Source organism: Panthera uncia, chromosome E1 (genome assembly GCF_023721935.1).
Source record: "Panthera uncia isolate 11264 chromosome E1, Puncia_PCG_1.0, whole genome shotgun sequence".
Taxonomy (NCBI): Eukaryota; Metazoa; Chordata; class Mammalia; order Carnivora; family Felidae; genus Panthera; species Panthera uncia.
The window spans coordinates 2,404,023-2,425,078 of NC_064814.1; the positions used below are offsets into that span (position 1 = coordinate 2,404,023).

General features: G+C 59.3%; 1 protein-coding gene across 1 annotated transcript in view; it reads right to left on the reverse strand.

The window, feature by feature from the left end:
- Window positions 1-302: 302 nt before the first annotated feature.
- Window positions 303-21,056, reverse strand: part of CARD14 (caspase recruitment domain family member 14) — a 25,589-nt gene continuing 4,835 nt past the window's right edge. The window contains exons 4-20 of the mRNA XM_049635544.1: window positions 16,476-16,643; window positions 15,522-15,641; window positions 14,699-14,824; window positions 14,427-14,576; window positions 13,263-13,370; window positions 12,615-12,757; window positions 12,372-12,466; window positions 11,084-11,141; window positions 10,674-10,866; window positions 7,816-7,942; window positions 7,276-7,513; window positions 6,403-6,454; window positions 5,681-5,795; window positions 4,936-5,109; window positions 2,849-2,970; window positions 2,046-2,161; window positions 303-1,524 (exon numbers count right to left, since the gene is read on the reverse strand). Coding sequence (XP_049491501.1) covers window positions 1,317-1,524; window positions 2,046-2,161; window positions 2,849-2,970; window positions 4,936-5,109; window positions 5,681-5,795; window positions 6,403-6,454; window positions 7,276-7,513; window positions 7,816-7,942; window positions 10,674-10,866; window positions 11,084-11,141; window positions 12,372-12,466; window positions 12,615-12,757; window positions 13,263-13,370; window positions 14,427-14,576; window positions 14,699-14,824; window positions 15,522-15,641; window positions 16,476-16,643 — 2,313 coding nt within the window. The 3' untranslated portion in view covers window positions 303-1,316. The remainder of the gene's footprint in view (window positions 1,525-2,045; window positions 2,162-2,848; window positions 2,971-4,935; window positions 5,110-5,680; window positions 5,796-6,402; window positions 6,455-7,275; window positions 7,514-7,815; window positions 7,943-10,673; window positions 10,867-11,083; window positions 11,142-12,371; window positions 12,467-12,614; window positions 12,758-13,262; window positions 13,371-14,426; window positions 14,577-14,698; window positions 14,825-15,521; window positions 15,642-16,475; window positions 16,644-21,056) is intronic.

The window sequence follows — 21,056 nt, forward strand, 5'->3', positions numbered from 1 at the left end:
GGTGCCGACTTTCGTTCTGTGGTCTGTGTGGGCAGAGCTCATCCTTTCTGAATGTCCAAGCACGAAGACCCCATCCTGTGGCTTGGGTCAGTTCTGTCCGGCTGGACACCCGTGCTGCTGCTCGTAGCTGCCCCGGACCTGCCCAGCTTCCACCTGCTCAACCTGGAAAGACCCAGAAAGCGGGGGCTTTTTCCCTTGAGTGGCGGGCTCCTGCCTTCCTCCCCTCCCCTGCCAACCTCATCCTGGCGGCATAGGGACAGAGCCATGGTCCAGGGCACTGGAAAAGCTTTATTTCGGTAAAATACATAGAAGTTCATTTTCTGACCTCGTTTGCGATAATGGCGGTCTGAGTTCTAGAGCAGCCGCCCGAGGCACTCAGACTCAGGGCCGCTGCTGCCAAAACTCCATTCAGTCTGTGACCGCGGGCGGCAAGGCCGGGTGGTGAGGGGACCCTGGGGGTCCCTGCCCAAGCCACGCCCAAATGTCTCCTGAGCTCTGGAGGTGGAGTAAAGGTCCTTTACTCTGGAGAAGGAGCTGGTGGGGGGGGAGGTACCCAGTTAGAGGGGGGCAGTTCCCAGGCTCAGGGGGAGCCCAGATGGCATTCGTGCAATGTGTCTGTGGAAGGCTTCTCGAGGACCCCCCCACGGGTCCCCCAAAACCGCCAGGCACCGCTGAAAATACTGTTTCCATCCCTGGGAAACTAGGCTTCCCAGCACATCCACACATCTCTCTAAATTGGAGTTCCTGAGGCACCTGTCTGCCATCAGGAGCTGAGAAAGTTAGCCAGGATGACATCACAAGAGGGGTTGTGTCTCTGCTCTGGGCAGGGATGGGAGTGACCGTGGGGGTCATCAGGGCTACCAGCTTGCGGCCACCGTGGCTTTGGAACAAGCCCTTTGGCACATTGAATTTGGCACAAAGGGAAGTACAGTGATTCGGGTCCGACAGGTGGTTTTCTGGACATCTGGGGCCTCCAGCTCTGGGAAGGCTCGGGAGACACCCCCGCTGCGGAAATGTTCTCGGGGCGTCTGGTTCCAGACCACGCGGAGCCTTGGAGGAGGAGGAGATGGTCCGAATGCCCATTGTCCCCTGCATGTAGTTCAAGGTCAGACCCTGGCGAGAGAGGGGAGCCGATGCCCGGAGAGCTGGGCTTGTTTGGTGAGCACCCCCAGGGCTGTGCCTGAGAGGCCCTGAGCTCAACGCACAGGGCCACGTTGTCGGGGACTCCTGTGGGGACTCAGCACAGGGCCACGTTGTCAGGGACTCCTGTGGGGACTCAGGGGTCCCCACAATTTCTGGAGGGGACTCCGGGGGCGTCAGCGGGGGCTCTTCTCTGTCCACACAACCTTCTTCTGCTCGTCCGCGATGGCCAAGCGGACACAGCCAAGCAGGGTTTCCAGGTCACTCCAGCCATCGGGGGCCAGGTGGCTGTACAGACAGGGCACTTCGTCCAGCTCGCCCTCCTCCTGCCTGCCCGCCTCCAGGAGCTGCCGCTCCGAGGTGTTGAGCCGCTGCAGGGCCTTCCTGCAAGGGCCGGACACGGGGAGGGGGGGACCCCTCAGTGAGAGCTGCGTGCGGCGGCCCAGCGCAGAGCCCCAGGAAGCCGACCGCCGGCGCGGAATGCCAGGGGACCAGCACACGGGCCACGCGGCACAAATGCCCTGCCCCGCTTTGGGGGTCCGAGCGCCTCGTAAGGAAGACAGGAGTCAGGCCCCGGATGACGCTGCACAGGTGTGGGGCGCGGGGTCCAGTTTACAACCTCAGCTGACAAGTGGTAAGGGGGAAACAGGACGTCTGGGTTTGTCCCCAGCCACACCCCAAGTAACGGTGTTCAGCTCCTGTCCTCACCCAGCGCAGCTGGACCGTGAGCTGCTCGTACCCCAGCGAACACGCGGCCTTAGTCAAGGCGGGTGCCAGGCCTCCCTCACCGTCAGGGCTGCTCCCAGGGGGGAGGCTGCAGGTGCTTGTCCCAGACCCCAGGCCGCGCCCCGGAGGCACGTGATGCCAGGCTCAGCCCCACCGCCAGCCCTCGGGGTCACACCTACTTGAGTTTCTTGGCCGCCTTCTCGTTGACGGAGATGTGGACGATGATGGGGAAGATCTCCGACCTGTGGAGGGCACGGACGCTGTCCAGCCGGACATCCAGGAGGGCGTGGGTGTTCTGCAGGGGACAGGGGAGACGGCTCAAGGTCCTCGGCCTCAGAGGCGGCGAGAGGAGCCCACACCGGGGAGGGGCGATGGGGAGAGAAGCCGGGGGCGCCCTGTTGGGTGCGAGGGCACTTGCTGTACCATTTCAGGTCTGTCCGTTTGGTGTTTCATCGGCAGAATCTAGGAACTGTGAGTCGTTGGGGTCGCGGGAGACTTTGTGGGGGGCCGGAACCCTCCCGGTCGGAAGGCCCCATCAGCCTCTGTGGGCGGGGGTTGGGAAGGGGGGGCATCTGCCTCTGGCTCACAGCTGGGCCTGCCCGTCTCACGTCCACATAAAACCGCATGGTTCACGGTGAGCTGCTTTTCATGTATTCGTTTGAGCCTTAAATCAGTATGGAGGCTTATCTCCATTTTATTCCTCGTTTTAACAAATATTATTCAGATTTCCTGTGCCGAGGAATCCGGCTCAGGGAAGTTAACAGATCCCAGGTGGCGGAGACGGGGCTCGGTCTTTCCGCACTACGCCCTCCGCACGCTGAGCCAGAGATTAGCTGAGCACCAGCATGGGGCGTCCCTAGCCTACAGGCTGGCCACCAGCGTCCCTCCGATCTCAGCATCGGTCCTTCCTGCCCTGTCCCACCACCATCCTCCAGAGATGGGTCCCCAAACCCCCAGAGCAGCTCCCAGCCTCGCCCATTACCTTCTCCATGAGGGACTCAATGGCCCTGCGGGTCACCCAGTAGCGGCCACCGGATGCCTCCTTCTCCTGGATGATGTCCCCCCTCTGGCTGGAGGCATCGTATTCCTCCTGGCTCAAGTACTCTGAAGGTGACAGTGGACGGGGACATCAGGCACCCAGCTCTGTGAGGTCCTGAGCACTCTCACCCCCGCGGACCCCCCCCCCAGCTCTGGGGAACCCTCTGCCTGGGGTGTCGTCTGTGTACCCCTGGCCCTGCTCTTCACGCTCAGAGGAGTCTGTGCCCTGCACGTGCACCTTCGACCATCAGTCACGTGCTCTGCCAGTGCCCGGACGTGGGTGGACGGATGGACGGAAGGGAGGGAGGAAGGGTGCGGATAAACCCCTCTCCCACACCCTCAAGATCCAAACGTGAATGTCCAGCTTGTCACCCCTAGGAATCCCTTAGAGCCCACAGGTCAGGGCTGTGGGGCTCCCAAGCGAGACCTGGCGACGTCCGGAGGCATTTTGGGCTGTCACGGCTCAGGGGGAGGGGGCGCCACCGGCATCTGGTGGGTGGAGGCCAGGGACGGGCCCCAGCACAGAGAGTGAGGCCGCCCCAGCCCGCTGTCGGTGCCCGGGCGGAGACCCCTTGCCCTGAACGAACCAGTCAAGACACCCCCACTTGTGCCACTCTCGGTTCTGATGTCCATTCTCCAGAGTCCGAGCCGCGCCCCCAGAGCGTCCCCACGGTCATGGCGACCCTGGCTCACGGACAGCTCCTCTCCCCGGGCCTCGCCGCCCGAACGCTGCCCACACACTTGCGGCCCCGTGCCCTCTGTGAGCTCCAAGGGTAGTGCAGAGCCAAGGCCTCCCGCAGCCATCAGCCAGCGGCGAGCAGATGAACAAAAACTCCCACAAAGCCCACGTCCCGCTCTCCAACCGTCGCAACCTTCTTTTCTGCTGTGCAGACGCTCAGACCCTGTCCCCTGGGATCTGGCAGTCCAGATGGCCGGGGTCTCTCGGGGACCCTCCACCGAGCAGCTCTGGAGGTGAGCAGGCGGGTGGAGCCCTCCGCTGGTCCCACCCCGGTTCCGTACAACCCTATCTGTGAGCAGCGACTGCGCTGGATTGAACAGCATCCCCCCTAAATGCGTGGGCACCTGGAACCTCGGGCTGTGATGACTTTATTTGGAAATAGGGTCTTTGCAGATGTGATTAGTTACGATGAGGTCATCCTGGAAGAAGACGGGCCCTAAAGATTGGTTCCTTTAAATTTTTTTTTAATGTTTTATTTTTGAGACAGACAGAGACAGAATGCGAGGGGGTTAGGGGCAGAGAGAGAGGGAGACACAGAATCCGAAGCAGCCTCCAGGCTCCGAGCTGTCGGCAGAGCCCGGTGCGGGGCTTGAACTCACAAGCTGTGAGATCGTGACCTGAGCTGAAGTCGGACGCTGAACCGACTGAGCCCCCCCAGGTGCCTCGAGATTGGTTCCTTATAAGAAGACTGTGAGGGGCGCCTGGGTTGCTCAGTTGGTTAAGCATCGACTCTTGGTTTTGGCTCAGGTCATGATCTCACCGTTCGTGAGTTAGAGCCCCACGTTGGGCTCTGCGCTGACAGCCAGGAGCCTGCTTGGGATTCTCTCTCTCTCTCTCTCTCTCTCTCTCTCTCTCTCTGCACCCCCCACCCCTGCTCACACGCTCTCTAAATAATTAAATAAATATATAAATAAATAAACAAATAATAAACTAAAAAAAAAAAAGGACCAAAGACAGACACGGAGAGGGGAGGTCACAGGACAAGGAGGCAGAAAGCACAGTGACACAGCCACAAGCCGGGACCCCCAGGACTGCGGGCACCCCGGAAGCCAGGAAAGGAAAGGAGAACCCCACCCCTTGGAGCCTCCGGGCGGGGGGCAGCCCGGAGACACTGGATCTCGGCCTTCTGGACTGCATCACCCCGGGAGAATAAATCCCTGCTGTTCGGAGTGGCCCAATCTGTGGTCCCTTGTCACGGCGGCCCCAGGGCCTCCAGAGAAGAAGACAAGCATTCTGCCAAGGCCTCGCTCCGCAACCTGACAGACAGGCGGGGCTCCCAGGCGACAGCGTACCTGCTGGGCACTTCTTAAACCCCTGGAGGAGACACAGCTTCTCGCTCAGGATCCTGCCGACCACCCTGGGCACGAAGAGCACGGGCCGGGGCCGGCTGGGCCTGTGGGGACGCACCAGGCTGTAGGGCACCAGGGTGAAGCAGGTCTCGGCCCAGAAGCACGTGGTGGAGGGCTCTGTGGGGGAGAGGAGGCATGAGGCTCCGGGCGGGGCTGCTCACCAGCCCCCACGGCCCAGGGCGCACCGAGTCCGTCCGTGTCTGCACAGCCCGGGGTTCCTACTGGGACACAGGCCCACGCTCGGCTCCCCCCCCCGGGGACACCCGCCTCCCACACGCCCTGCTCGGCGGCTCCTTGCACCCTTTGATTCGGGGGCTCTGGTCTCTCCAGGCGCCGCTCCACAGGCCCACCGCAGGATGGAGAAACGCAGTTCCCTGCCGTTCCCACGGTCAGCCTGACCGCTGCCCCCGGGGTCCCCGCCCTTGCTGGACCCACAGCACCAGGCCTTCCCTCCCTCCGGATCCCTGGCCTTCCAGGTTGTCCTTCTGTCTTCAGCAGTCATGTTACGCACCCAAAAAACTTTCCAAAAAGAAGAAGACTAACTCAAGACGATCCACTGCCACTGTCTTCGTGTACACGGTTTGACGGGGTCAGGGGATGTGCCGTGCTGACCTCTCTTATGACCTCCCACCCACGCCTGGCACGAGGGGGCTATCAAGGGCCCCTCGGCCCGCTCCGGCCGCCTCACCTCCCAGCCTGCTGCGCTCCGACAGGGCCCCCTCAAAGGATGAGCACACAGGGCCGGCCTTGGTTCTGTCCACGCTGACGATGCGGACCAGCTTCTGGGTTCCCCCGGAAGACTGCTGGAGGGGAGCAGAGGGACGAGCAGGTGTCCAAGCTGTCTGCACACGGTCCGACCCAGGCTGGTCCCTGGACCACCAGGCTGTGCCCGCCGAACAGCCAGGTGGCGCAGGCCCCACACCGGAGGGTGGGAGATGAAGGGAGGCAGGAGAGGGTCCTCAGGCAGGGCATCCAGAGTGAGGCAGGAGGGGAGGGGAGGGGAGGGGAGGGGAGGGGCGGGGCCCCACAGCCCGGCCCTGCCCCAATCCCGGGACAGCTGAGGGCTCTGTGTCAGGACCTCAGAGGGAATGGGATGGGGTGGGGAAGGGCAGATGGGATGAACTGGGGGCATGGCAGAGAGGGCACCTGCACGCATTAGAGAAGCTTCCGGGCTGGGTGTAGGGTGCAGACCCAGGTGACGGCCAGAGGGCCCCCCAGGGAGAGACACGCCAGGGGTCGCACCCATGGGGTCAGCAGGCCAGCACCTGCCCCCCTTCCAGCCCACCCCAGATGGGGTCAGGGCCCTCCAGGTGCTGTGAGCCGGAACGAGGAGGGCCGGGGAGGGGGGAGGCAGGGCCCCCATAGCAGGCGCCCGTGTCCGGGGTCCGGGTGCGGCTCTCCCCGCCTCACCTTGCGGGCGATGGTGCTCCGCTGGATCAGAGCAATGAGCAGCTGCTGAGCCCTGTGCAGAAGAGCACAGCCCTGACCCAGTGGCAAGGAGGGCTTGACGAGAAGGGGCCCCTGCCCAGCACCCCAGAGCACCCCTGTGGCTCCAGGCAGCCGCTCTCCACTCTGGTGGCCACTGTGGTCCGCTGGGGCTTTCGGAAAAGTGCAAAGCCCCGGCCCGCCCCTGCAGCTGCCACTGGAACCGTTGAGTCGGAGCCCAGGTGACTCGGCGTGAGCCTGGGTCTGGGCCACGTTCCAGAACCTCGACAGCCGGGTACGGCCGACGCCCGCGCTTCGTGGACCACGCTCGGTCCAGAGCACGGTTCTCCGCAGGCGTGTCGTTGCTCCCAGGGAGGCCACCCACCCCCTGTCCAGCTGTCCCAGGACGCGGGACTTCTGTGCTCAAACCAGCAAGTCCCAGACATACCAGGAGACACTGGGCCATGTCTGGAGAAGACATTTTTCATTGTCACAACTAGGGGGCAGAAGGACCAGTGACATCCTGCTGTGCCCAGGACAGCCCCCCGTGACAGAGTGAGCCAGCCCCGGTGTCACGCTGGTCCTCAGTGCTCTAGAATGCTCTAGGATGAAGGCCACCCCTTCTCACAAAGAAACCTCATCTGAGCAGTAAAATTGAGGTGGCACATTGGGGGTTCCATCCACTTGGGGGCACATCTCATCACGCCTACCCTCTGCTCCTGGGCAGTGGAGGGAAGCCTGGGGAGACCACTCTTCCTCGCTGGCAGGGGGGTGCGTCCACGAGAAGCCAGGCCGGGCGACCCCGGCAGCGCCCTGGCCCAACCCGGGGAGGTGTCGGGGTGCAGGACAGATGCTCACCGTGCATAGTTGGGGATGCTGCCCCTCTCCGTGCCCTTCGTGCTATAGGGGCCCACGCGGTGGGCGTGCCAGCAGCCGCGGCCCCGGAACATGGTGTCGGTGACATGCAGGATGTCGTTGCATCGCACCTGCAGCTCCCCCACCGCCCTCGCCTCCAGGGCCAGGTTGACCCGGATGTAGAAGGAGTCCCCCGAGGTAGCCACTTTGGCCTCCAGGTCCTGGACCAACTTCTTATAACCTGATCAAAGATAAGCCTGGGCTGTGATCCCACAACGAGGAAGGGTCTGGAATGTGAGAGGAAGGGAGAAGGAAGGACCCCCCGCCCCCCCCAGAGTCTTAGGAGCCATCTCGGTGCTGGAGTCCGTGGGTGGGAGATCCCCAGCCGCCCTGGGGTCGTCTGCAGACTTGGGGCACAGTATGGTCCTGGGGTGGGCGGGAGGGCTTGGCCTCGGTGCAGCCGGGGGCTCACGGACACAGGACTCAGTGGCACAAGCCTCCGGCGGTGGCCTCACGGGGTGGGTGGTGTGGGGGAGTGTGTACCCTCCATGTTGACCTTCACAGACAGGCAGCAGAAGCCGTTCACCCTCCGGAGAAGTCCGACGGCCTGCTCCAGGGTTGTGTCCTCCAGGGTGGCCTTGAACGAGGGCCCCGTTGCCTCGTAATCCACCTGAGGGCAAATCACGAGTGTCGGCATCTTTTGAGCCGGATTCTGCGGTCACAGTCTGAGTACAGGGGTGTACCCTACAGAAGGACCCGCTCGCCCTTCCCAGCCATCCACACACACCCATCAGAGCCCTTGTCACCGGCCCTGTTTCAGGACATCTCGATGTCAGCTCCTCTGACCGCACACATTCCCGACCCGAGAGTCAACCCCCGTCCCTTCTCTAGCACGCGGCTTGGCCAGCATGCGGAAGGATGAGACTAGACCACGTCCCAACACCGTACACAAATATAAACTCAAAATGGATGAAAGACCTAAACGTAAAACAGGAAGCCATCAAAAACCTCGAGGAGAGGGGCGCCTGGGTGGCTCAGTCGGTTGGGCGGCCAACTTCGGCTCAGGTCATGATATTGCGGTCCGTGAGTTCGAGCCCCGCGTCGGGCTCTGTGCCGACAGCTCAGAGCCTGGAGCCTGCTTCATATTCTGTGTCTCCCTCTCTCTGACCCTCCCCTGTTCATGCTCTGTCTGTCTCTGTCTCAAAAATAAATACGCGTTAAAAAAAAAATTAAAAAAAAAAAAAAAAAAAAAAAAAAAAAAACCTCGAGGAGAAAGCAGGCAGTAACCTCTTTGACGTCAGCCGTAGCAACTTCTTACTCAACACGTCTCCGGAGGCCAGGGAAACTAAAGCAAAAATGAACTACTGGGACCTCATCAAGATAAAAAGCTTCCGCGCAGTGAAGGAAACAGTCAACAAAAGTAAAAGGCAGCCTACGGAGTGGGAGAAGACTTCCGCAAACGACATATCAGATAGAGGGTTAGTATCCAACATATGTAAAGAACTGATATAACTCAGTACCCGAAAAACAAAAACCCAGTTGAAAAATGGGCAGAAAACACGAATAGATGTTTTCCCAAAGCAGACATCCAGATGGCCAAAAGACACAGGGAAAGATGCTCGCCATCACTCCTCAACAGGGAAACAACCAATCAAAACCACGATGAGATGCCACCTCACACCTGTCAGAATGGCCGAAATCAACAACACAAGAAACAACACGAGTCGGTGAGGACGCGGAGAAAGGGGAACCCTCTTGCGCTGCTGGTGGGAATGCAAACTGGTGTAGCCACTCTGGAGAGCAGTATGGAGGGTCCTCAGAAAGTTACAGAGAGAACTACCCTACGACCCAGCAATTGCACTGGTAGGTATTTACCCAAAGGATACGAAAATACAGATCAGAAGGGGTACATGCACCCAGATGTTTACAGCAGCATCATCAACTGTAGCCAAATTATGGAAACAGCCCAAGTGTCCATCGACTGATGAAACGGATAAAGAAGATGTGGTTTATAGACAGACAGACACACACACACACACACACACACACACACACACACACAGAGTGGAGTATTACTCAGCATCAAAACGAATGGCGTCTTGCCATTTGCAATGACATGGATGGAGCTAGAAAGTATGAGAGTAGGTGAAATATTCATAGAAAGACAATACCATACGATTTATGTGGAATTTAGGAAACAAAACCAAGGAGCAAAGGGAAAGAGAGAGAGAGACAAAAACCCAGAAACAGACTCAACTACAGAGAACACACGGGTGGTTACAGAGGGAGGTGGGGGGATGGGTGAAACGGGACGGGGTGAAGGAGGGCACCTGTGAGGAGCACCGGGTGACGGATGGAAGTGTCGAATCACCCTATTGTCCACCTAAAACTAATCTTACCCTGGATTAGTTAGCTAACCACAATTAAAATAAAAACTTTAAATAAAGAAAGAATAAAAAAATATATTTGAAACGTTTTCATGCTGTTAGAACCGAACTGGCCCCATTTGGATGTCAGGACCGTCTCCGCAGGCTCCTGTCGCTTTAACCGCAACGTAGGCCGATGACTGAGGATCTTAAGGGGTGTGTTAGGGATGTGAGGAAGGGCCGTGTGTGTGTGTGTGTGTGTGTGTGTGTGTGTCCCTTGCACGAGATCGAAGATGAACCGCGGGGCCAGGGCTCCTGACCAAGGCGCAGCCCCCCGCCCTTGTCAGCACTGACTCCAGGCGCCGTGCCCGCCTCACCCCAGGCTCCTCCTGGGGGAACCAGCCCTCGGGAACTGGGCGACTCTTTCCTGCTTTCAGGCCACATCAACGTCACCCTCCTGCCCACTATTCGCTCGATAATAATTAGTTAACCGGGTTTTGCAGTTTAACGAATATTTTACAGTTAGAAAGCTTTTTCAAATGCCCCCAGTGAACACTAACACATTAGCGTTGCATGCATTTCACTACACACACACAAAGTGGTCGGCACAGCTAACAAAGGCCCCTTGGGGCGCCTGGGGGGCTCAGTCGGCTGAGCGTCCGACTTCAGCTCAGGTCACGATCTCGCGGTCTGTGGGTTCGAGCCCCGCGTCGGGCTCTGGGCTGCCGGCTCGGACCCTGGAGCCTGCTTCCGATTCTGTGTCTCCCTCTCTCTCTGCCCCTCCCCCACTTGTGCTCTGTCTCTCTCTGTCTCCAAAAGAAATAAAAACATTAAAACAAATTTTTTTTAAAAAGGCCCCACCTCAGTACTGGCCTGTGGCCTCGTCACAGGACCCTGGCCTCCGAGTGAGCATAACCTCAGCCTGAGAGGGAGCGTGGGCTACCCCGACAGCACGTTCTCCTCCGGCTGGAGCTGCGGCTGCTGACCCCGCTGGGGAAGATCCTGGGGGGCTCGCGGGCCCGGTGCCACACTCACCATCATGATCTGGGTGCCCGGGCGCAAGGCCATCTCGTCCGCCGCGGAGCCTGGGGTGACCCGGTGAATGAAGATGCCCGTGAGGTTGCCGCCAATGACACTTATCTGCTCCAGCAGCTCGTCCCCCTGGAAGGCCAGCACGGTGACCTGGCTCAGGATCTTGCGGGCCGGCCTCCTCCGCACCGGGACGTTGCTGCAGGAGAGGAGGGGACAGAGCCCACGAGCCACTGAGAGCAGGAGGTCAGGCACGGCCCTGTCCCCACCCACCCCAGAATCTGGAATTCTCACCTCCCCTCACCCACCCAGCCACAACCCCATCCTCAGAAATGCTGTCACCTCCCAACAGTGATGGGACACGGTCCTCACTCTGCCCTGCCACCTGCTGGCCCTGGCGCCCTTCCGCCGCTCACCTGGCTGAGACGGAGAGGCCCCCGGACGATGGCTGCAGGCTGTCACAGTCGGCAAGTTCTGGACGGAAGCAGAGGGCTCAGACACGAGCCAGGCCAGCCCCGAGGTCACCCTTCCTGACGGAGCTTCTGCTCACCTGGGCCACCTCGCCCCGCCCCCCGCCAACCAGAGCCTTAGCCACCACCCCCACCCCCACCCCCGCTGGTCTGTCTCCTTCTGCTGAGGCGGAACCTCCCTTTCCTCTTTCCTTTCTCGCTGCTTAGAACCTCAGTTTATCTTCCCCCAAACAGCAGTGGGGTTTGACCTACAGGGTGTCCTTATGTGAGAGTTGAGTTGCCAACGTTTTACAGGATAGGGCAGCTAGAGTCTGGATTTCTGGCTACATTAGAAATCAAATCTAGGGTGGGGGGGGTGAGCAAAATAGGAGATGGGGGGATTAAGGAGTGCACTTGTGATAAACACCGGGTGATTAAACTAAAAACATAAAAAAAAAACCAATCAGATCTGGCATAACCTTGGGCCCGCATGTCTGCAGGCACCTGCATCTCCCCACGGCGGCAACTGCCAGCACCGGCCATCAGCTGCCTGGTCAGTGACCCACAGGGAGCCCCGGACCCCTCCTGCCCCAAAGGTGTGGCTGTTCTGTACGGAGCAGGGTGCGTGCGCCCCCTGGTGGCCCACTGCGTGAACTCCAGACGGGGTGCTAAGCACCTGTTGTGTGTGTGTGGGGGGGGGGGGGGGGGGGGGGGGCGCGCGGGCCACGGCTGGGGGCAGCTGAGCTGGGGTGGAAAAGGTGGGGAGGCCGCCCCTGTGGGGCCCGTGGCCTGAGAAGGAGAGGAGACCGGTTAAGTCACAAATATGAAGAATAGGCCGCAGGCGATGTGGGGAGGTCTCAGGTGGCAGGTGGCAGCACCCGGGGGGAGGAGAGATGCTCACAGCAGGTGTCTCTTCCAGGAGCAGTGGGGACTAACCCCCTTTGCCTTCCGGTATCACTTAAGCGTCCCGGGGTCAGAGCAGGGGGGGCACGGGGAGAGAACACGTGTGGATGTTGATGCCGAGCTGGACCACAGCTCCCTCCGCTTCCAGGTGAGATAGAAAGGACACAGGGCACATCGGGGCACGGGCTTGAGTGACCAGGTGGCCTGCATTTCCCAGAGGCCTGGGGCGGGGCACTGGGTCGACTCACCCGCCTCCCTGAAGACCCCTGTTCTCACTTCTCCTCCTGCTCGGCTGCCCAGGAGAGGGGGGCCGCTGCAGAGGTCCAGCGGGGGGGGGGGGGGGGGCACTCACCTGCCGGGTCTACAATCTCATAATCCAGGTCCGTAGCACCTGCCTTAGCCCCCGGGGAGGGTCCCCGGTCCACCTGCAGGGTCTCTGGGAAGCTGCTGGAAAGCGTGGGAAGAAGACGGCTCAGGGTTGATCGCTTGCTCCCTGACTCAGACCCAGAGCTCCTGGCAGCTGCCCAGCCCTCGGCCGGGGTCCCGGTGAGCTGCCGGGGCCCGTGCCATCTGAACCCCATTGCCAGTCCCTTACCTGAAAGACCAGGGGTCTTCCCAGAAGTCCTCTGCGGCCCGCTTGTACAGGGACTGCTGACTGGGAGGCATGGGGCTGCTGGACCGGAAGCTGTCCACCATCTCACGGCTGGATGTGGCGCTCAGGTCAGAGCAGAGCTGAGACTGGGGGGGGGGGGGGGGGGGGGGGGGGGGGGGGGCGGGACAGAGGTCGTACGGGGCTCACGCGGGGCTCACGGGGCTCACGCGGAGCAGCGGGGTCCCTAACTGTCAGGGCAGAGGAGGCGACAAGGACACAGCACAGAGCAAGGTCACACTAACTGAACACCTACTATGTGCCAGGCACCCTCTTAGCTGCTTTCCAGATTTCGTGTAGCTCAGTTCTGGTAGATAACTCTACGTGGTGGGGTAGTGTTGTCCCACTTTACAAACAAAGCAGCTGAGGCCCAGAGACGCCAACTTCCTGGCTGGTGAGGGCCACAGTGCGGAGCGAGGCACTGGAAGATAGCAGGTGCACCGTGTGGATCCGGATGCAGCCCCCCCCCCCCCACCGGGTTTGCTTCACAAGTACTTCGTTAGCACCTGCGGTGTGCCAGCCAGGCCCCCTCTATCCCGGTAGGTGGGGGTGCGCCTGGCCGGGCCCCAGGAGGGGACCAGGCAGCCGCTGTACCTCCGTGAAGCTGCGGTCACTGTCATCCCGCGGACAGATGGCCAACATGCGCACGAGCCGCCGCTTCCCCTTTGGACACGGCTCCCGGGCTCCGGCTTCCTGCTCAGGCTGCCAAAGATGGGCCACAGGCTGTTCGGCGCAGGAGAGTTTCCTCTTGGATGCCCCCGGGGTGGGGGGGGGTCCCAGCAAGTCAACTCCCTCCCGTATCCCCCTCCTGCCTCCACCTCCCACCTCTTCCCTCTGGGCACTGTTCCCTCATCACGTCCCCCCCTCCGAGCCTGGGGCCCCCCCCCCCCCCCCACAGCAGGAGCCGACCACTGAGGAGAAGGAAAGCAACCAGCTTGGGGAATGGCATTTTAGGGATTATGTGTTGTTCCTTACAGGTTACACAAATAACACATGCTATATGTAGAACATCCACACTCCACACAGAGTATCGGAGGCAAACAGAATTGATCAGAGAAGAAGAGCCACCCATCGTCCACACTCAAAAAACAAGACCGTTAGCATTTTGCTGTCTGTCTTTTTATATGTATATGTATTTGGAACGTGGTCAATGTGGGGAGGGTGGAGGAGGAAGCAGCTGGGGCCCTGCCCAGGAAGAGGAGGGTCTCCCACGGCCTCACCAAGTTCCCGGGCACCTCTGGAGAGGCTCTCCGCCCCCCCCCCCCCCCCCGGGCCGGTGCCAGAGCTGGAGCTGTGGACAGATCCTAACGGAAGGTTTTTATAATCATTTTAGCCCTTGGGGAACGCAGTTCCCTTCATGCGTGGAAGTCAGCTCCTGGACATTGGCCTTGCAAACCCGGAATGCATCATCTACAAAAGCAAGTGGCTGCCTGCCCGGTTTCACACGCTTTCTTTCTTCATCGAACACCATACTTTAGAGGTTCCAGAACCTTCCGCCAAGCTACCCCTTTCATGACTTGCACAAGATTACCACGAAAGGAGAGGTGGACACAGACCCAACTTGCCCCGATGTGCCCCTTCAAGGACCCGGCAACATGGTTCACCCACGAGAGCCTATGTGCCATGGATGCGGCTCAACCCGATGCCCCGGCAGGGACCGTGAGTGGCCCGGTACCGCCCCCACCCCCGCTGTGCCCACCTGGCCTCCCAGCCCCGCCACCCAACCGCATCCCCGTGGGGTGGGAGGGAGGCACTCACCCCGCGCAGGGACTCGGCCTGCGGCCCTTGAAGCTGATGGCGCAGCTCCCAGACCTGGTCTGTCAGTTCAAACACTTTCCTGCGGAGGGCGTCCTTCTCTGTCAGGCTCTGAGAAATCTCCATCCGGGCCGCGTCTCTCGCAGAGTAGGCCTGGGAGGCAGAAAGGAAAGGAGGGAGGATGGCACGCGGCGAGCGAGCGAGCCGGCCAGCGGGGGACAGCAGTGGTGGGGACTCGGCCGGGCGGCACCCCGGGGCCCCTCCCCTCCGGGCACCTGGTCTCGCTCTCGCTGCAGCTCCAGCAACTGGCCCTGGAGGGCGCTGATCTTCTCCTTGTAGATGTCACAGTCGACCTTAGTCCTCTGGAACTGCAGCAAGGTCTGCTCCTTCTCCTCCCAGTACTGGACGGGGGACAGACACAGCCCATGCAGGCCAGCGGCTCTGGGGGCCGACGATGGGGTGGGGCCGGGGTGCCTCGGGGAGGCGGACAGGGGGGACCGTCCGGGCGGTGACAGAGGTGACTTCCTGCCCGTGTCTTAAGTGCCAAATTTCAAGGTGCGTCTATCCACAGGGCTGCTATGCTGATTATAATTGAATTTAGTCGGTACAGCGTGTGACTCTGGATCTCGGGGCTGCGGGTTCGAGCCCCGCGTTGGGTGCGGAGATCGCTTAAAAATAAAATCTTAAAGAAATACGCATGGGTGTGGCACGTACAATTGTGCTTCGTTCACTCCACGTCCCCAGAGACGTACAGAATTTCCCTCGACGCTACCGCCTCATTTTCTCGCGCTGTCTCCTTCCTCCGTGTCCTGCCCTTGCCTGTTGTGGCAACTGAATAAACCCCTGGTGCTGGCCCCGGGGGCCCCCACTGGAGAGCACCCTCCGTGCTATTGCTCGTGTGTCCGGTCGCTTTCTGACCACCCGCTAACCGGCCGGGGCCTCCGGCCTTGGGTCCGTGTTGCACGGGGCTTCCGTGAAGGATGGGCGGTCGGGCCAGCGTGTTCGGGAAGCGGCGCTGGGTTTAAGCGCGGTGTGGTCTCAAGGGCCCGCGGCCCCCGCCCGCGCCCCGCGGTGCCGGACGCGGCCCGGAAGGGTCACCTGCTTCCGCTGCCTCTCGGCGGCCACGGCCCGCTGCCTCAGGGAGTGGATACGCTCCACCAGCGTCTGTGTGCCCTCCAGGGCCTCGCCCAGGTTCTGTTCCAGGATGTCCTTCTCCGCCTGGGGGCAAAGAGAGGTCAGCCCCGGGGCCCTGACCTCCCGAGACGCCTGCCCCTGGGAAGCACCCCATCGTTCTTCCCCGGGAAGGGGCAACAGGAAATCTCGAGGCCGGGCGCGTGGATGGACTTGGCCTCATTCCCGCGCATCTCACAGAAGGAAAGGCCGGGTCAGCCGTCAAAACGGGTACATTTCACTTCTAATTCCACGCGGTCGACGACGGAAGGTAAAGGAAACCGAGAGTCCCCGGGGGTGGCAGCGTCGGGCCGCTCCGTCCCCAGATCCACCAGCAGGGTCTCTGAGAGACGGGACACCGACGGACACGCCCTCGCCCGCCGCCCGCTCTGCGGGAAGGGGCTTAGGCGCGATGGCACCATCCAGGCCGCGTGACAGACAGCGCCAGGGCGGCCGCCTACCCTGCACCCGGTGAGTGTCTATCCCCGCTCAGTAAATGGACATAATATTGACCGAAAGGAACCGGAGAGGAGAGGCAAAGGGTTTGTGTAATGCCGGGGCCCTGGTGTCACCAGAGCACGCGTGGGCAGGACGGCAGGCAGAAGGGTCCCCCCTCACGCCCCCGCCCACAGCCTTGAACCCCAGCCTGTAGAATCGGCACAGCCGCTGCCCAGCCGAGTGGGGCATCGTCATGCACGTCCGCTAGCTGTGAGTCCCGCCAACGCTGGGGGCCGGGGAGGAGCAGGAAGGGAAATACAGGACATCGCCAGATTGCAGCCCAGTCAGTCCTCAGCGCCCCCTCCACGGACCACCCGTCGGGAGCCCCGCGGCCCGCGGGAAACTCCAGCTGGCCGCCAGGGAGGGGACAGGGAGGGGACCCACCAGGCTGAACGTCAGCGACCGGAGCTTCTCGTTCTCCTCCTTCAGGCGGGTCAGCTCCTTGTCCCCGGGCCCCAGGCCGTCGGCCATCTGTGGGGAACGCTCTCGACAGTCCCGCTCGTGGGAAGAAGACATCTTCTCGCGCTCTAGCTCTTGCTTCAGCAGGTACAGCTGCCAGTGGGGAGGAAGGACAATGGAAACACTGTTTCCCCACCAGCCCGGGAGCCAGCTCCTTTCCCACCCCTCCTCCTCAACGGTGCCTTTGCTCCTGCTCAAAGGGGTCCCTCCCCCTAGACTTCATAACCCGTTAAAGGGTTTACGGGGCGAGTCGTTCCAGTTTCTGTGGAGGAGAAAGGCATTCTAGCTGTATTTGATACATTTTTGTTTAACGTTTATTCATTTTTTGAGAGACAGAGAATGAGCAGGGGAGCAGCAGAGAGAGGAGACACAGAATCCGAAGCAGGCTCCAGGCCCCGAGCTGTCAGCACAGAGCCCGTCGTGGGGCTTGAAACTCACGAACCGTGAGATCATGACCTGAGCCGAAGTCGGACGCTTAACCGCTTAACCGATCGAGCAACGCAGGCGCCCCTAAATTTTTTGTTAATGTTTATTCATCTTTCAGAGACAGAGCATGAGCGGGGAAGGGGCAGAGAGAGGGAGACACAGAATCCGAAGCAGGCTTCAGGCTGTGAGCTGTCAGCACAGAGCCTGACGCGGGGCTCAAACTCACGAACCGCGAGATCATGACCTGAGCCGAAGTCAGATGCTTAACCGACTGAGCCACCCAGGCGCCCCTAGCTGTATTTTGTAGATGAGGCATAGCAGTTAAATGACTGGGTTGGGTCCCCAGGAACAGAGCAAGGAACCCCAGGGAATCGGCTCTCTGACCGTCTTGCAAAACAAATCCCCATGGCTGGTGGTAAGTGGCCAGTGCCCAAGTGTCCTCCAGCATGTTCCCTGGCTTCCCCGCCTCTCCATATTCTGCTAAATCCGTTGCATAAAAGGAACTGAGATTTGTGAAAAGCAGTAAGTGTAAAGAAAGAGGAAAGACAAGTCAGACGGAGCAGAGATGACGGGTCTATGCAGATGCACTCGTAATCCACGTGCAAATATGTGCCCCCCAGCAGGGCTGCTTGTCCAGGGCTGTGGGTCTCTGGAAATTACATGCCTGGGGGCGCCTGGGTGGCGAAGTCGGTTAAGCGTCCGGCTTCAGCCAGGTCACGATCTCGCGGTCCGTGAGTTCGAGCCCCGCGTCAGGCTCTGGGCTGATGGCTCGGAGCCTGGAGCCTGTTTCCGATTCTGTGTCTCCCTCTCTCTCTGCCCCTCCCCCGTTCATGCTCTGTCTCTCTCTGTCCCAAAAATAAATAAAAAACGTTGAAAAAAAAAAATAAAAATAAATAAAAGAAATTACATGCCTGGCCTCCACCCTGCCAGACAGTGCCCCAAGAGAAACTCAGATCTGGAACCAAGATCCTGCCCTCTTGGAATCCTGGGTGTGGTGTCCGTGGGGAGAAGGGATTTTCCCCAAGAGGAGAGCCCAGGAAATCGGGAGTCAGGGTGGAGTCAGCAGTCACTCGGGTCAAGGAGAGAAGGAAGAACCTTTCCACTTGGACTTTTTCCCCTCTGACATCTACTTGGTGAATTTTCCGTAAGCAACGACTAAGTTCCTGCTATGGGCCAACTGGGTTAGGTGTGTCGTAGCCTACATTTTCAAAAAGTAAAATTAAATCATTAAGATCAGAATGGGGGGGGGCACCTGCAATTGATAACAAACCTAAGCAAATGAACCTAATGATATTTCAAACAGGGGAACCACCATGAGGGGAGGGGGGGCGGATTCAGAGACCAGCAGCCACAATTCGGGACTGAAGTACAAACCCTCAACATTCCTTAGCAGCTCTGTTTCCCGTGCTGGTGTGGGCACAGCTATGCTGAAAGTATTTTCCATGCACTGTAGGACCGAGCAAGTGAGTGTTAGTGTGGGTGGGAGGGTTCTCGCCGGGGGGCTAGGGGCGCCCGAGTATGGAATGGGGGGGGGGAGGCTCTGGGGATCGCCTGGAATCTGAGGTGTGGGTGTGATCTCGTGGCTTCTAAAATACAAGTGTGTGTGTGGACGCGCATACGTGCAACGCCTGTTTGTATGCGTATTCGTACATTTAGGTGCACGCTTCCTAGTTCTGTCCTAGGACCGAGGAGCTATGAGCTCACCTAGAGCCCTGATCTTGGTCTCTGCACGGAACCAGGCCCTTCGCGGAGTGGCTGAGCCCAGAGCTGGGGCCGGGTGGGGACCAGATGACCCCGGAACCTCTTGTGCCTCCAGAGAGGGAGTCCGTGCTCGGAATATGAGGGGGCGTGTCACAGAACGCGGAAGAGATTAAAGGGGCTCCCTCTGGCCAAATCCGGGACACTTTGGGCAAGCTCATTCAGGACAGCGACGTGTTACAGGCAACTGGATGTAAGAATGCACGCGTCTGTGCCAACAACAGACGCACACACTGGGGAATAAGGCTCCTCCTCGCGGTCAGGATGTCGAGGGCCAGCTGGTTGACCAGAGGGGTCGCTGGAGATGGGCTCATCATCCTGCAACCACCAGACTAGAGATGAGTTCGGGCAAGAACCCCCACTGAGGCTCTCCAGGGGGAAATGTCGATTAAGGGCTGGGTGCTTGCTGGTTCCAGAGCCCCCCACACCCAGGCTGCTTCTCCGCTGCCGGAGGAAAAAGGAACAGCGGTTACAGGGGAGGGAGCGGACAGCCCCTGGGCCACGTGGGCAATATTAACATCAGCACCGAGGGGCGCTGGGCCTGGTGCCACAGTTGGGTGACTGGACCCGGGCCCAGCGTCCCTGTGCAGGTCCCACCAAAAAGGCATAACCCCCGTCCAGTCACCAGGACACAGGAGACATACCCGAAATGAGGAATAGTCTATTACAGAAGAGAGGGGCCATGAGGCGCCTGGGGGGGCTCAGTGGGTTGAGTGTCTGACTTGAGCTCAGGTCATGATCTCACGGTTCTTGGGTTCAGGCCCCACATCGGGCTCTGTGCTGACAGCTCAGAGCTTGCTTGGGATTCTCTCTCCCTCACTCTGCACCTCCCCTGCTCACTCTCTCTCTCTCTCTCTCTCTCTCTCTCTCTCTCTCTCTGTGTCTCTCAAAATAAATAAACTTTAAAAAAAAGGGGGGGGGGCCTGTGTTCTTAAAAAATATCCACACTATAATAGACAAAAGCTGCAGAAATGTTCCAGATTAAAGGAGACGACAGAGACAGGACGACCACAGGCTCTCCTCCTGGACTGGAGGAAAATGCCATGACAGATGCCATTTAGGTAGGGATAAAACGGGAACACAGACGTCGGGTTAGATAAACAGATAGTGTTGGTGAAAGTGCACGAGGTTGATAACTGAGCTACGATTACATCAGAGAATATCCTATTTTTAGGAAACACACATTCAAATGTTTAGGGGTACGGGGCCATGATATACGTAACTCAAGTGGTTCAGGAAAAAAAGAGCGTGTGTGTGTGCGTGTGCGTGTGCGTGTGTGTGTGTGTGTGTGTGGAGAGACAGACACAGAGAGCCGGACAATGATGAAGTAAGGATACTTGGGTGTCCTGGGTATTACAGGTGACCCTTAAAGGACGTGAGGGTTAGGGGCACCGACCTCCTGACCACCCCCCACCCTTGCAGCTAGAAATCCGTATGTAACTTTTGACTCTCCCCAGAACTTAACTACTAACAGCCTACTGGTTACTGGAAGCCTTCCTGATCACACAAACGGTCGACTAACCCATTCTGCGTGTTACATGTATCATTTACGGTATCCTTCCAGTAACGTCAGCTAGAGAACAGGTTACCAAGGAGGTCATAAGAAGGAGAAGATACACTTACAGTCCTGTATTTACAGAAACAAAATCCAGGTATCAATGGATTCTTGCAGTTCAAACCATGTTGTTCAAGGGGTGACGATATTCATATTTGTGTATTTGTTTACAAATTTGAAATTAATTTTCTCAATAAAGTTAAAATTTAAAAATCAAGGCCAAACACACAAAAGCCCCAGGGCAAGGAACGGGTGCCAAAGTGACAGGGAATGAGTCTCCTCAGTGTTGAAAGAGCTCCTACAAGTCAATCAGAAGACAGCAGCCCAGGCCCCCCCGGGGTGGCTCAGTGGTTAAGCATCCGACTTTGGCTCAGGGCATGATCTCACGGTCCATGAGTTTGAGTCCCACATGGGGCTCTCTGCTGTCAGCATGGAACCCACTTCTGATCCTCTGTCCCCCCTCTCTGCCCCTCCCCTGCTTCTGCACACTGTGTCTCAAAAATAAACATTTTTTTAAATGTTTATTTATTTTTGAGACAGAGAGAGAGACAGAGCATGAACGGGGGAGGGTCAGAGAGAAAGGGAGACATAGAATCCAAAGCAGGCTCCAGGCTCTGAGCTGTCAGCACAGAGCCTGACGCGGGGCTCGAACCCACAGACCGTGAGATCATGACCTGAAGTCGGACACTTAACCGACAGAACCACCCAGGCACCCCTAAACATTTTTTAAAAATTAAAAAAAAAATATATATATATATATATATATG